Source organism: Gossypium hirsutum, chromosome D07 (assembly GCF_007990345.1).
Source record: "Gossypium hirsutum isolate 1008001.06 chromosome D07, Gossypium_hirsutum_v2.1, whole genome shotgun sequence".
NCBI classification, from domain to species: domain Eukaryota; kingdom Viridiplantae; phylum Streptophyta; class Magnoliopsida; order Malvales; family Malvaceae; genus Gossypium; species Gossypium hirsutum.
Window position 1 is genome coordinate 28,232,236 of NC_053443.1, and position 11,470 is coordinate 28,243,705.

The 11,470-nt window shown below is 34.5% G+C and overlaps 2 protein-coding genes across 3 annotated transcripts; one reads left to right on the forward strand and one right to left on the reverse strand.

Annotated features, from left to right (window-relative positions):
- The first annotated feature begins 1,526 nt into the window (after nt 1-1,526).
- On the forward strand, nt 1,527-5,295 carry LOC107954627 (long-chain-alcohol oxidase FAO2). Of its 2 annotated transcripts, none has more exons than XM_041096455.1 (3): nt 1,527-1,999; nt 2,109-2,387; nt 3,436-5,295. In XM_041096455.1, the coding sequence occupies exons 1-3, from the start codon at nt 1,778-1,780 to the stop codon at nt 5,158-5,160; spliced, it is 2,226 nt and encodes a 741-aa protein (XP_040952389.1). In that variant the 5' UTR covers nt 1,527-1,777; the 3' UTR covers nt 5,161-5,295. The 2 variants fall into 2 exon arrangements, with proteins under 2 accessions (XP_040952389.1, XP_040952388.1); XM_041096454.1 differs by having other exon boundaries at nt 1,551-1,999; nt 3,415-5,295.
- A 66-nt stretch (nt 5,296-5,361) lies between these two features.
- On the reverse strand, nt 5,362-9,186 carry LOC107954628 (succinate--CoA ligase [ADP-forming] subunit beta, mitochondrial). The gene is made up of 12 exons (XM_016890240.2): nt 8,923-9,186; nt 8,492-8,602; nt 8,184-8,295; nt 7,867-7,931; nt 7,677-7,754; nt 7,460-7,534; nt 7,194-7,346; nt 6,923-7,057; nt 6,620-6,784; nt 6,125-6,247; nt 5,755-5,826; nt 5,362-5,660 (listed from the first exon to the last, which is right to left on the reverse strand). Exons 1-12 carry the CDS (start codon nt 9,019-9,021, stop codon nt 5,583-5,585), a joined length of 1,266 nt encoding a protein of 421 aa, XP_016745729.2. The 5' UTR covers nt 9,022-9,186; the 3' UTR covers nt 5,362-5,582.
- Nucleotides 9,187-11,470: the final 2,284 nt, after the last annotated feature.

The window sequence follows — 11,470 nt, forward strand, 5'->3', positions numbered from 1 at the left end:
ACCTAGATGTACCTTAAGAAGTCGTCCACACAAACAAACACATATTTCTTCCCTCCTAAGCTTTCTATCTACATAGAGCCAAAAAAATAAGTGTTCAAGAGCTCAATTGGGGCTTTGGTGTGGATATGAACCATATTTTGATGCTTCTTTTAATGTTGTTTACCTTTCATATAGTTATTACACACCTTAGGAACGGTTCCTGAAAGCTTTGGGATTCCTTAAACTATTTTATATCTAACTAGTCTCTAAAAACCTTCAAAGTGGGTATGGACAAGCTTCTCATGCCATAGCTCCAATTCTAATGTAGCAGAAGTAATGCAATTAATCGATAGCATCACTTTATAACAGTTTTCAAAAGTTCATGCACTCTCCATGATTACTTCATCAGATCTAGTGGTAACAATAAACTTATGTTTAGTGAAATTAACAAGCATACCTTGATCACACAGTTGTCTGATGCTCATCATATTAGCTTTGAGGTAGTTGAGTAGAAATATATTCTTTAATCAAGGCATGCCAAAGACATTTAAAGTGCTTTTACTAAGTATCTGGCCTTTCTTCCTATCTTCAAAAGTTACCTTTCTAGTAGGAAAATCTTCAAAATCATTCAAATAGGATTGGTTACCTGCCATATGCTAAAAATAGCCATTGTTGAAATACCATATTCCATCTAAAATTGACTTTATAAAATGATATGCAACCAACATACTTTTAGTCTCCTTCATCCACACTCATTTTTACTTCCTCACAGCTGATATGCCACGAGGAGTGGGCACTTCCTTACACACTGCATGCCTCCATGTTAGATCATGCAACATCTTGAAGCAATGAGGTCTTACATGACCAAAAACACCTCAATAATGAAAAATTACCTTATGAACAATCTTCTTGAATGTCTTAATAGCATTGGCTTAGAGCTTTCACCAACTTCCTTTGGACTAGATGTTTTAACAAAGACGGTGGGACTTGGCATTACATATTTACCCTTATCAATAAAGCCTAAGCCTCTCTTTCTTAGATCTCTCCTCCCAACTGCCAAGATCTCATCGAGTTTTCTACCTAAAAAACATGAGGGAGTACAAAAAAATATGAGGAAATATAAAAAAATTGTGAGAATGTGCTAAAAAAATGAGAAAGTATAAAAAAAAGTAAAAGAATGCCAAACACGAAGGAGTACCAAAAATTGGTTGGTCTTAATAAATTTGTTTCATTTATTTAATTTTTCAAATTTTTATAAATTATTATTAATGTATAATTTATTTTACCAAGTATTAGTAAGAAAAATAAAATTTAAAAGTTACTAAATTTTCTATAATTTTTTAAAAATCTTTATTAGACGAAAGCGTAGCAATAAAAATATTAATGCTTATCATAAGCGAGAAGCGCCGCTAGTTCAGTTATTACCTTTTGATATATAAAGGATTGTTGTCGGTGTCATATACTAATAATAACTGCACTTGTGTCCCAATTATTAAAGCATAACCAAACTGTTTAACCAGAGTTAGATAATAAATTAAATGCATTTTAAAATAGAAAAGAAACACCCCCACAAATGAGACGAAAGGGTGAATGAAAGATAACGCCCATACCGCATATGAGACAACCGACCTCTTTTTTATTTTAGACAATACAAACGACCTCTTTCAATCGGCCTTCTTTCTGATGATGACCCAACAGGGAACCGAGCACGGGTAGATTTCTGGTCTATTTTATAAAAACCATTCAATGTTGCGTAAAGCAGCGAAGCAAAGCAAAAGATTAGTTAAGAAAGAACACCATGGAAATCGGAAACCATGAAACCGGTGATGCTCATCCTTTGCTGAGAGGGGGTAGGAGAAAAACTACATACACCCATGGTTTCTCTTCAGCTCAAATCCAATCACTTGCTGCCATCTGTGAAGCTTTAATCCCTCCCCTCCCACTTGATTCAGCCCACCAGGCTTCTTCCCTTGATGCTTTCTACAAAGCTTCTGGGGCTGAGCCTCCACTTCCTGATGAGGTAATCAAATTCCCAATCTTCATTCCTTCAACTCTTGTTGTAATTAGCTAATTGAACAGTGTTGTACGTGCATATACTTGGTAATGGGGAATTGTTTTAAAATAAACAGGTAGCAGAGATGATGGTGAAGAGGGTGGTTGAACCCAGGGTACTCTCTTTTGTGAAAGTAGTATTGACAGTTATATCGTTTAGATTGGGCGCATTGTTGCTTTGCGGGTGGGATTGCTGTGACTGGAAATGGCCATTCATTCACAAGTTTTCGGAACTGCCAGTGGAGAGAAGAGAAAAAATACTAATGAAATGGTCAAGCAATGGCCATCATCGCTTACCTCTAAGAGCTGTTTTTGCATTGATCAAAACTTACTGCTTGTTCATCTTTTTCTCCATGGTAAACTCTTTACCTTTTCCATTAATTTTTCCTCATCCATCTTCTTCCTATCTTCTTATAAAATATTAGGTAAACTACACCTTCATTACTTAACTAAAAAACTTACAATTAGATCACTAAATTATTTTAAAAATTTCATTCAAATCATTAAACTATTAAAAAGTTTTATATAAATCACTAAATTGTTAGTTTTTTCCTTTTAAAATTTTATCAATAAACTTCAAGTGATGATTTCACCATTAGTATGGTGAATCAGTATCCCATCAGCAAATAGAAGAATATAAACCTTAAATCAAAATCGATCTAACGGTCAGTATCAAATATCGAAAAAAAGATTGTTTGAACTTTGGTTTGCAGATTTGTGTCATCTAAAATTGTTTCATTAAAAATAACTAAACTATGGAAGAGAAAGAGAAAGGGGGTTTTAGATTGGTACATGTAGTTAAAAAAACCATATAGTAGCGATTTTAATAGTCTAATGACTTACATGAAAATTTTTAAATAGTTTAGTGATCAAATTATAACTTTTTTAGTTAAAACTTATCTATAATTTAGTGACTAATTGAGTAGTTTACCCAATTTACCTAAAATAATATAATGTAATATTATCCTTTCCTTTACAGAATGCGTTTAATAATTATTAAATTGTTTTTACTAATCCAGATTGGCTAATATATGCCTTAAAATGGGTTCAAGAATCAAAACTAAAAATACTATTTGCTCAAATAAAGAAAGAAATGAAAAAGACTGATGAAAGTATAATTGTCGTAATTCATTTTATATGTCAAAAAACCAAAAGGACATGAAAATTTTATGAATACACCCAGGTGTATGAATTTTTTAAAATTTATATAACGCTTGATTATATAAATATATTTGTTGGATAATAGTTCTAGTGTTTCGTGCATGAGAGAGCTGTTTATCATAATTAGTGCATTTTAAAGGAATTAAGATACGATTTGATTACATGGAATCAAGAACATAATGATTAATACTTGATGTGTAAGTCAATAACGAACAAGGTTAGCTTTTGAAATTTGTGTCTCAGACTGATGAAAAATCAGAGAACCCATCATGGAAAGCAATAGGATACAACGTAGACAAGCGGCAGAAAAGGGTATCTTCTCCTCATGGGCGAAAGGGTATTATAGAAACAATGCACGAAGATTACTCCACCTTCGTCCAATCCCTCACTGAAAAAGGCCTTCAAGTCACGGAAGATCCAGATCACAACGTCTTCAACATCAAATGTGATGTAGTGATTGTTGGGTCTGGTTGCGGTGGAGGGGTTGCTGCGGCAGTTCTTGCAAGCTCAGGCCAGAAAGTGGTTGTTATTGAGAAAGGCAACTATTTTGCAACTACAGATTATACTTCTCTAGAAGGTCCCTCTATGTCAGAGCTTTATGAGTACGGAGGCTTTTTGACAACCACCAACGGGAAATTTATGATCATGGCTGGCTCAACAGTTGGAGGGGGTTCCGCTATTAATTGGTCTGCATCAATCAAAACGCCCAATAACGTGCTCAAAGAGTGGTCCCTGGATCATAAAATTCCACTCTTTGGTAGCTCTGAATACGAAAATGCGATGGATGCCGTGTACCAGAGGCTCGGTGTTACAGAAAATTGTACGGAAGAAGGGTTACAAAATCAAGTTCTTAGAAAAGGGTGTGAGAATCTTGGGTTGAAAGTGGAAGCAGTTCCGAGGAATTCGCCGGAGGATCATTACTGTGGTTCCTGCAATCTTGGGTGTAGAACAGGAGACAAGAAAGGAACTGCTACCACTTGGCTGGTTGATGCGCAGGGTTATGGTGCAGTGATCCTGACAGCATGCAAAGCTGATAGGCTTATGTTGGTGAATAACAATGAGGATGCGAGGAGAAGAAAGAAATGCCTGGGTGTGGTTGCGACATCTTTGAACAAAAATCTGACCAAGAAGCTGCAATTTGAGGCTAAAACAACGATTTCAGCATGTGGATCTCTACTGACTCCTCCTTTGATGATATCTAGTGGGTTAAAAAACCCAAATATTGGCAGGAACCTTCATTTGCACCCAGCGCTAGTAGCTTGGGGCTACTTTCCAGAAGATGAAACAGGGATCAAAGGCAAAAGCTACGAGGGCGGAATCATAACTTCATTCAACAGGATTGTTTCAGAAGAATCCAATAATGTCCATGCAATCATCCAAGCTCCTGCACTAGGACCAGCATCGTTCGCAGCCATATCTCCATGGGTTTCAGGAAGGGAGCTGAAGGAAAGAATGGTGAGGTATCCAAGATTGGCTCACCTTTTCACGCTGATAAGAGACCAGGGTTCAGGAGAAGTAATGGAAGAAGGGAAGATCAAGTATCGGTTGAGTGAAGTGGATAAAGAAAATCTAAAGATTGGGTTGAGACAGGTGTTAAGGGTTCTGATTGCAGCTGGGGCAGTGGAAGTGGGAACCTATCGAAGCGATGGCCAGAAAATTAAATGCAAAGGTCTTACAGAAGAAAGTTTGCAGGAGTTTTTGGATAACGTTCCCGTGGTAGGAGGGCTCAGTTCCAAGGATGAGTATTGGACCCTCTATCTTACAGCTCATCAGATAGGAAGTTGTAGAATGGGCGCAACCGAGGAAGAGGGTGCTGTGGATGAGAATGGTCAGAGTTGGGAAGCAGAAGGATTGTTTGTTTGCGATGCTAGTGTCCTGCCAACTGCAATTGGAGTCAATCCCATGATCACCATACAATCCACCTCCTACTGCATTTCCAACAAGATTGCACAATTGTTGAAGGAATAAATTAACACCTTCCATCACTAAGTCCCTCTTACATTCATGAGCTGTATTAGACCTGCAATTAAATTGCGAGCGTGTGTGTGTGTGTGAACTGAGCCTCTCAAGTAATCTCAATAAAACTACTGTTGTAACTTAAAAGTGATCGCTTCCATCAGCCCACGCACATAACCCTTGCAATATTTAACATAAGATTTCCAAACTATATTTTCTCAAATCAAAGAAAGATGTTATATCAACTTTGAATTATATGCCAACTGTCCGGAGCAAATGTGGCAAATATATCAATTTTGCAGAACAGTAACCCCCTGCTGCTTTATCATTAACAAGATTCTATGGGCTTGATGAAAAGAAAAATAAAGGAAAAACTCATCAATGCTGTGAAAGATGAGAAACAATAAGAAAAAAGGACTCGTATCTTAAATTTCTCATTTGCTGGCTGCCTTAACGGCTTTCTCTGCAGCATCATCCAAATCTTCTGCTGTAATTAGTGTCATTCCACTTTCCTGCAGGACCATTGACAATCACCAAGGAAACCAAAAAAGACATCAAGACTTGTCAAGATATTATAAAATTACATCCGTCGCATTTCCACTTTACCTTCAAAATCCGCTTTCCTTGGTCAACATTGGTACCTTCAAGACGGACCACCACAGGAACTTTTAGGGCCACCTGTAACACAAGGTCAAACGTAAGTCAATGCCTTTTACATCCTTATGGAAGCAATAAAAAACAGATCGTCTACATTCTTTTATATCCATATCTATCTATCCATCTACCTATCTATATATATATATTCTAAAAAGGCACTCCTACTTTGGACTTCATAAACTTCTAACAAACAGTTTGGTTTCCCTGCATCAGTGTTAAAATGATGATTCACCCACATACAGTAAGATAAAATGCTAGTGTGACACACAAGTACTTGGTCACCAATGTAAACAGAGAAGTCACTCCAAAGAACTCTCACCTGTTTGGCAGCATTGACGATCCCACTTGCTATCACATCACATTTCATTATTCCTCCAAATATATTCACCAAAATGGCTTTCACTTTATCATCAGAAGTCAAAATCTTAAATGCCTCAACCACCTGTTCCACATAATCTAAGAATTAACGAGCAAATACATTCAACAGAGATTATTACATCAACTTCGCTGTTAGATACCAAATTTTTCATAAAGAAAATAACAGTATATCATGACCAGTGATGCTAGAAATGCATGAACCGCAGCAGAAACAATACATAAATTCATGTATAGAAGTGTGTGCTCACATGTTCTACAAATGCATAGCTTCAAAACTATAAGAAACAGTAAATAAAGGCAAATGCACCAGTGCCAGAAAGTAAACACATTTAAACAACAAAATTGCCACAGAAAGGCAATACGAGAAACATATTTAAACAACAAAATTGCCACAGAAAGGCAATACGAGAGTTTTAAAGGCAAAGAACATCCTTACCTGGCCTTCAGAAGCATTTCCACCTACATCCAGAAAATTGGCAGGAGTTCCTCCATGCAATTTAATTATATCCATTGTAGCCATCGCCAACCCTGCACCATTCACCATGCAACCAATTTCTCCATCTAACCCAATGTAATTTAAATCAGCTTTGGCAGCAGCAACCTATAATAATAGGAAATACAGAATAGGACCAAGAGTACAGATACTGATTATCATGTAGTCCAACTTATGATTTACAAAACAACCAAGAATAATCATTTGTAAACACAAAAAAAAAGTGCAAAGGAGACAATTCCATACCTCCCGAGGATCCTCTTGTGATGGATCACGGAGAGCAAATATTTCCTTTTGACGAAAGGCAGCATTATCATCAAAGTTCAACTTTGCATCAGCAGCTACTAATTGGTTGCTAGAAGTCTCAGCAAGAGGATTGATCTGTCCAAGAGAATAAACAATTCACACAAAAATTTATCACTAACCAAAACAGAATGCAATTTGCAGTTAACAAGTAAAGCTACTTGAAACACATGAGATGGTCAAACAGAAAATATAGCCAAACAGAAATACTAACTTCCAACAACGTGCAATCACGTTCACAGAAAAGCTTATATAGTTTCTTCACTTGTTCAATAGAATCATTTCTATCGGCAACCTTGGGAGCCAAACCATCAACAACCATGGCAGCATCTTCATCAGTAATTCCTTTGAAGACATCAACAGGTACCTATCAGGAAAAAAATGATAAATCAATTGCAATGAATATATCATGATCACTGTGGATGGAAGAGAATGCCTTATGAATTATACTAAAACATCAGAAGGGGGAATGATTATCACCTTAATAATCATATCAGGATATTTCTCTGCAAGGTCTTCAATGCTGGTTCCTCCCTTGCTGCAGGCAATTATAAGCTAGAAACAACATAAAAAAATAGAAAAATGAAGCGCCTTTGGCTTCAGGAGAATCATTTAATCTTAACAAAAAGTAATCAGGTGAACAAAAATGACGTCTCCAGCAGCCATAAAGATTAATTTACAGAGTTTGGAAACATACCGGACCCGCAGTTTTACGATCCAGAGTGATAGCAAAGTACATCTCATTCACAAGTGACAATTTTTCACACAGGTAAACCTGTAAAAGATAATGAAGTTAGTAGAGATCATCCAAGCCCAAGTAAAATTGAAACCACTGCACATAATAACGGACAGTTAAATTCCACACCAGAAAGGGATGGGTACCAAACCTTGCTGACAACTTTGCCTTGGGGGCCAGTTTGTTTGGTAACAAGTATCTGGCCAAGCATCTTCCCTGAATGCAATTAAAATAAAGCACCTATTATAAAATAACTACGAAAGGCCTTCACATAGAAAAAAGAAAGTAAAACGAAAGTCATTTCATGCTAACTAGCATACAAAGCATCTCAGTGACTGGCAAAACAACATTAATGAAAATCATATTTTGCAAAGATAATGAAAAACTCCAGAACAATACTCAATACATAAATGTATTTGGCAATTTGTAATACAGTCTAATTTTTCTGTAAAGATAACTATTCAGTACCAGCAATATCTTCAACCTGGTCAGCCTTAACGATGTGAACTCCACCCTTAAAACCATTTTGGAATGTTCCCAAGCCTCTTCCACCAGCCAAAATTTGACTTTTAACCACCAACTGAAGCACAATCAAATGTATTAACACCTGTCTTATTCAATCATGTCATATCCAAATATGCCATAAAATTGTTTTTTGAAACCTGATCGTCCATGGTTAAGAACACAAGCCAATAACTCTGCTTTGCTTAAGACAACCAATTATCACTCTAAAACATTGAAACATAAAAGCCATTGCACGAATTGAGAGAACTTACCTCATTTTCATTGGGGAAGGCAGATTTGACTGCTTCTTTAACTTCATCGATGGAAGAAACCGCAACTCCTTTCGGCACGTTAATTCCATATTTGTTCATCAAGTCAGCACCCTGATTTTCAGATAACCAAAATTCATCAATGGACGCTTACATGAAATTTATATTTCCAAACAGGTATACAGATCCCAAAGAAAGAGTGAAATGCATAAAACTCAAAGTTCAATCTCCAAATAAATATAAAGGAAACAAAAACCGTCAACAACGTCAAAATAATTTCACAGGAACCGTACAGGTAGTAAAATCAGTACAAAATAAATCACTTATGAAGTATTCTATTGGAAATCATAGTTTCCATTTAAATTTTCTAAGAGATAATTCGAGATGCAATTGCATGGAAGGATAAATACATAAAGTAAAAGAAAAAACAAAACCTGATATTCGTGAATGTTGAGACGGCGGAGCTGCTGTTGCTGCCATTTGCCGGCGACAGAGAGAGAGCGGGACACTAGCTTGTTCATTAATCCTCTCATTTTGTTCTTCGCTTCCTCCGAAGTGAATGTTGATTATCAGCGGAAGACTAACCGAGATCTATAGCAAACCCTAGAAAAATAAATGAGCAAAGAAAAGGAAAATTTTGCGGGGATGGAAAATCAGTCAAACCACCCTATATTAGTTGTTTTATTTGTGTCCGGTCCTTTACTTTTAGAAATTTCCGAGAAGGAAATAAAATAGCAATTTTTCTTTGGCTTAATATAACATTTGACACTTAAACTTACATTTGTTCTTAATTTGGTACCTAAGCTATTTTTTAGTCCAATTTTGGTACTTGAATTTGTCAAATGCTATACAAATTACTCAAAACACAAACAATTGTAGTTCTTTTTATGAGGGGACAGAAATAGCTAATATATTATCGACATATGGCAGATAAAATGGGCAAAAATGATTACATTTTTTTGGAGTTTCTGTTGTTTCGCTAAACAATATGCTCAAAATTTACTTTTCATTGAATTTGAGATTACTTTGATTATTAATGGCAAGAATGATTTAAGAGGCGATGCATGTTAAAACATGGCATGATCTTTATAAATCCCTCAACTCCACCAAAATATCATTAGTATAAAAAAAATACATGTTCAAAAATTGAACTTTGAGCAATGCTTAAAAAATGGGTATTGAAGAAGAAAACAAGATTTTTAAAAACCCAAAATAAAAACATTATTGTGTTAAATTAAAAATGAAACAAAAATAATAATTAAACTAAAAGTAATTGAACATTTAAATACAAAAAAATAGAAACTTCATGTCACTTGCCGCATGTCGGTCATACATTGATTATTTTTGCTACCCTATTAAAAATAACAATGCTAGCATGTTGGAGTAAATTTTTAATTTATTACTTCGACATCAAAGGACGATTAGGACAGCAAAGAATAATTGGATGAAAGTTTAATTATTAGGGTTGTAATTGCACCCTCTTGTAATTACGAGAAATTAGAATTCTCTAGATGTCTTTCGTTGATAGAATGCAATTAGATATTTGTTTTTTATCTCGTGTTTGGTAGTATAAATTGTAATTGCACAACTATATAATTTAAATTTAAAAAGAAAATAATACAATTATTATAAAAATAATCGATAATAATGATAAAAAAATTCTTTAAACAAGTAATGAAACTTAAAATCGAAACATTGTATGTGATATGTTAATCTAAGAAAATATTCCAGAATATGATTATTATTGATAAGAAAATTAAACATTATACAACTTCATCTAATTACTCCAGTATTTCTTATTTGTTGCGATAATTCATTCTCTGATATTAATCATATACTCATTGGTCATTAGCTAAGTATAAATAATTAATAATAAATACTATGTAAATTGAACTCTAAGTTTTGGCCTAGTGGCTGAGTGTTCATCTACCCTAGGAATAGCCTGAGTTCGAATCATCGTTGTACCAAAAAAATACGATTTAATTTAGTTAATTTGAAACAACCTAGTTTCTAATGGTGTTGGAACAAACAATTTTGAGACCCCGTTTCTATAAACTGAGTCTGTAAATATTACAGAGTTACATTATTGATGAATTTAAATTTGGTTAAGTGATTTAACTGAAATTGTGACTAATTAAGGCACAGAGACTTAAATTGTAATTATCCAAAAGGTCAAAATGGTTAATAAACCATTTTAAATCATAAGCTAGTGGACAATAATACATTATAAATTAAATTTATAAAATAAAGGTTTATTACTTAAGAAAAACATGATTAATTAAGTAAATTAAGGTTAATTAACCATTAAGCTAAGTATAAAAGATAATTTAATGGAAGGAGAGATCATAATTCATCTTTTACAACTGGCCTGAGAAGAAAACACCATTTTTGTTAGGTTTGAAGCTTTTGGCTCTAATTCCAAGTAAGTCCATAGCTATTTTTCATTATATTTTTTAATAGATTTGAGGTCATGAGAGCTTGAATTTAGCTAACCCATGTACTAATTTGTAAAATTTTTAAAGTTTTGAAAGTTTCCACTATTGATAATTGAATGAAATTTGTATGAATTTGTTAGAAATTAAGCTTAGTTTATGAAAAGGACTAAATTGTAAAGCTTAATTGCTAGTTTCATACATTAGATACCAAATTGAATAAAATGCAAAATTATCATGAATTGTTTGTAAGGATAGAAAATAAAGGGTCCCTAATGAGTTTTAGTGAAATCAGATTTTAAATCGAGGCCTTAAATTGAAAGTTATGTTTGTCTCGATTTTAAGGACTAAATTGAATAATTTAAAATATATGTAAAAATTGATATTTGATTCTTATTCAATTGGAATTTGATAATGTGATATGTTTTTATGATTATGCATAGCTAACGACAACATCGAACCGTCGAGAGGGAAAGGAAAAGCAAAAATCATCAACGAATGACGCATGAAATCTCAGTTTGTACATTTATAATCTAAAGTCATTTTAATT

What these genes read in the sequence shown, in the direction of transcription:
- LOC107954628 (XM_016890240.2), bottom strand. Translation starts at nt 9,021, where the DNA reads ATGAGAGGATTAATGAACAAGCTAGTGTCCCGCTCTCTCTCTGTCGCC. An exon ending in CCTTCCCCAATGAAAATGAG is followed by an intron (nt 8,296 to 8,491) that starts GTAAGTTCTCTC and finishes ATTGTGCTTCAG; the next exon opens with TTGGTGGTTAAAAGTCAAAT. An exon ending in GAAATGCTTCTGAAGGCCAG is followed by an intron (nt 6,248 to 6,619) that starts GTAAGGATGTTC and finishes TATGTGGAACAG; the next exon opens with GTGGTTGAGGCATTTAAGAT.
- LOC107954627 (XM_041096454.1), top strand. Translation starts at nt 1,778, where the DNA reads ATGGAAATCGGAAACCATGAAACCGGTGATGCTCATCCTTTGCTGAGA. An exon ending in AGCCTCCACTTCCTGATGAG is followed by an intron (nt 2,000 to 2,108) that starts GTAATCAAATTC and finishes TAAAATAAACAG; the next exon opens with GTAGCAGAGATGATGGTGAA. An exon ending in TGTTCATCTTTTTCTCCATG is followed by an intron (nt 2,388 to 3,414) that starts GTAAACTCTTTA and finishes GAACAAGGTTAG; the next exon opens with CTTTTGAAATTTGTGTCTCA.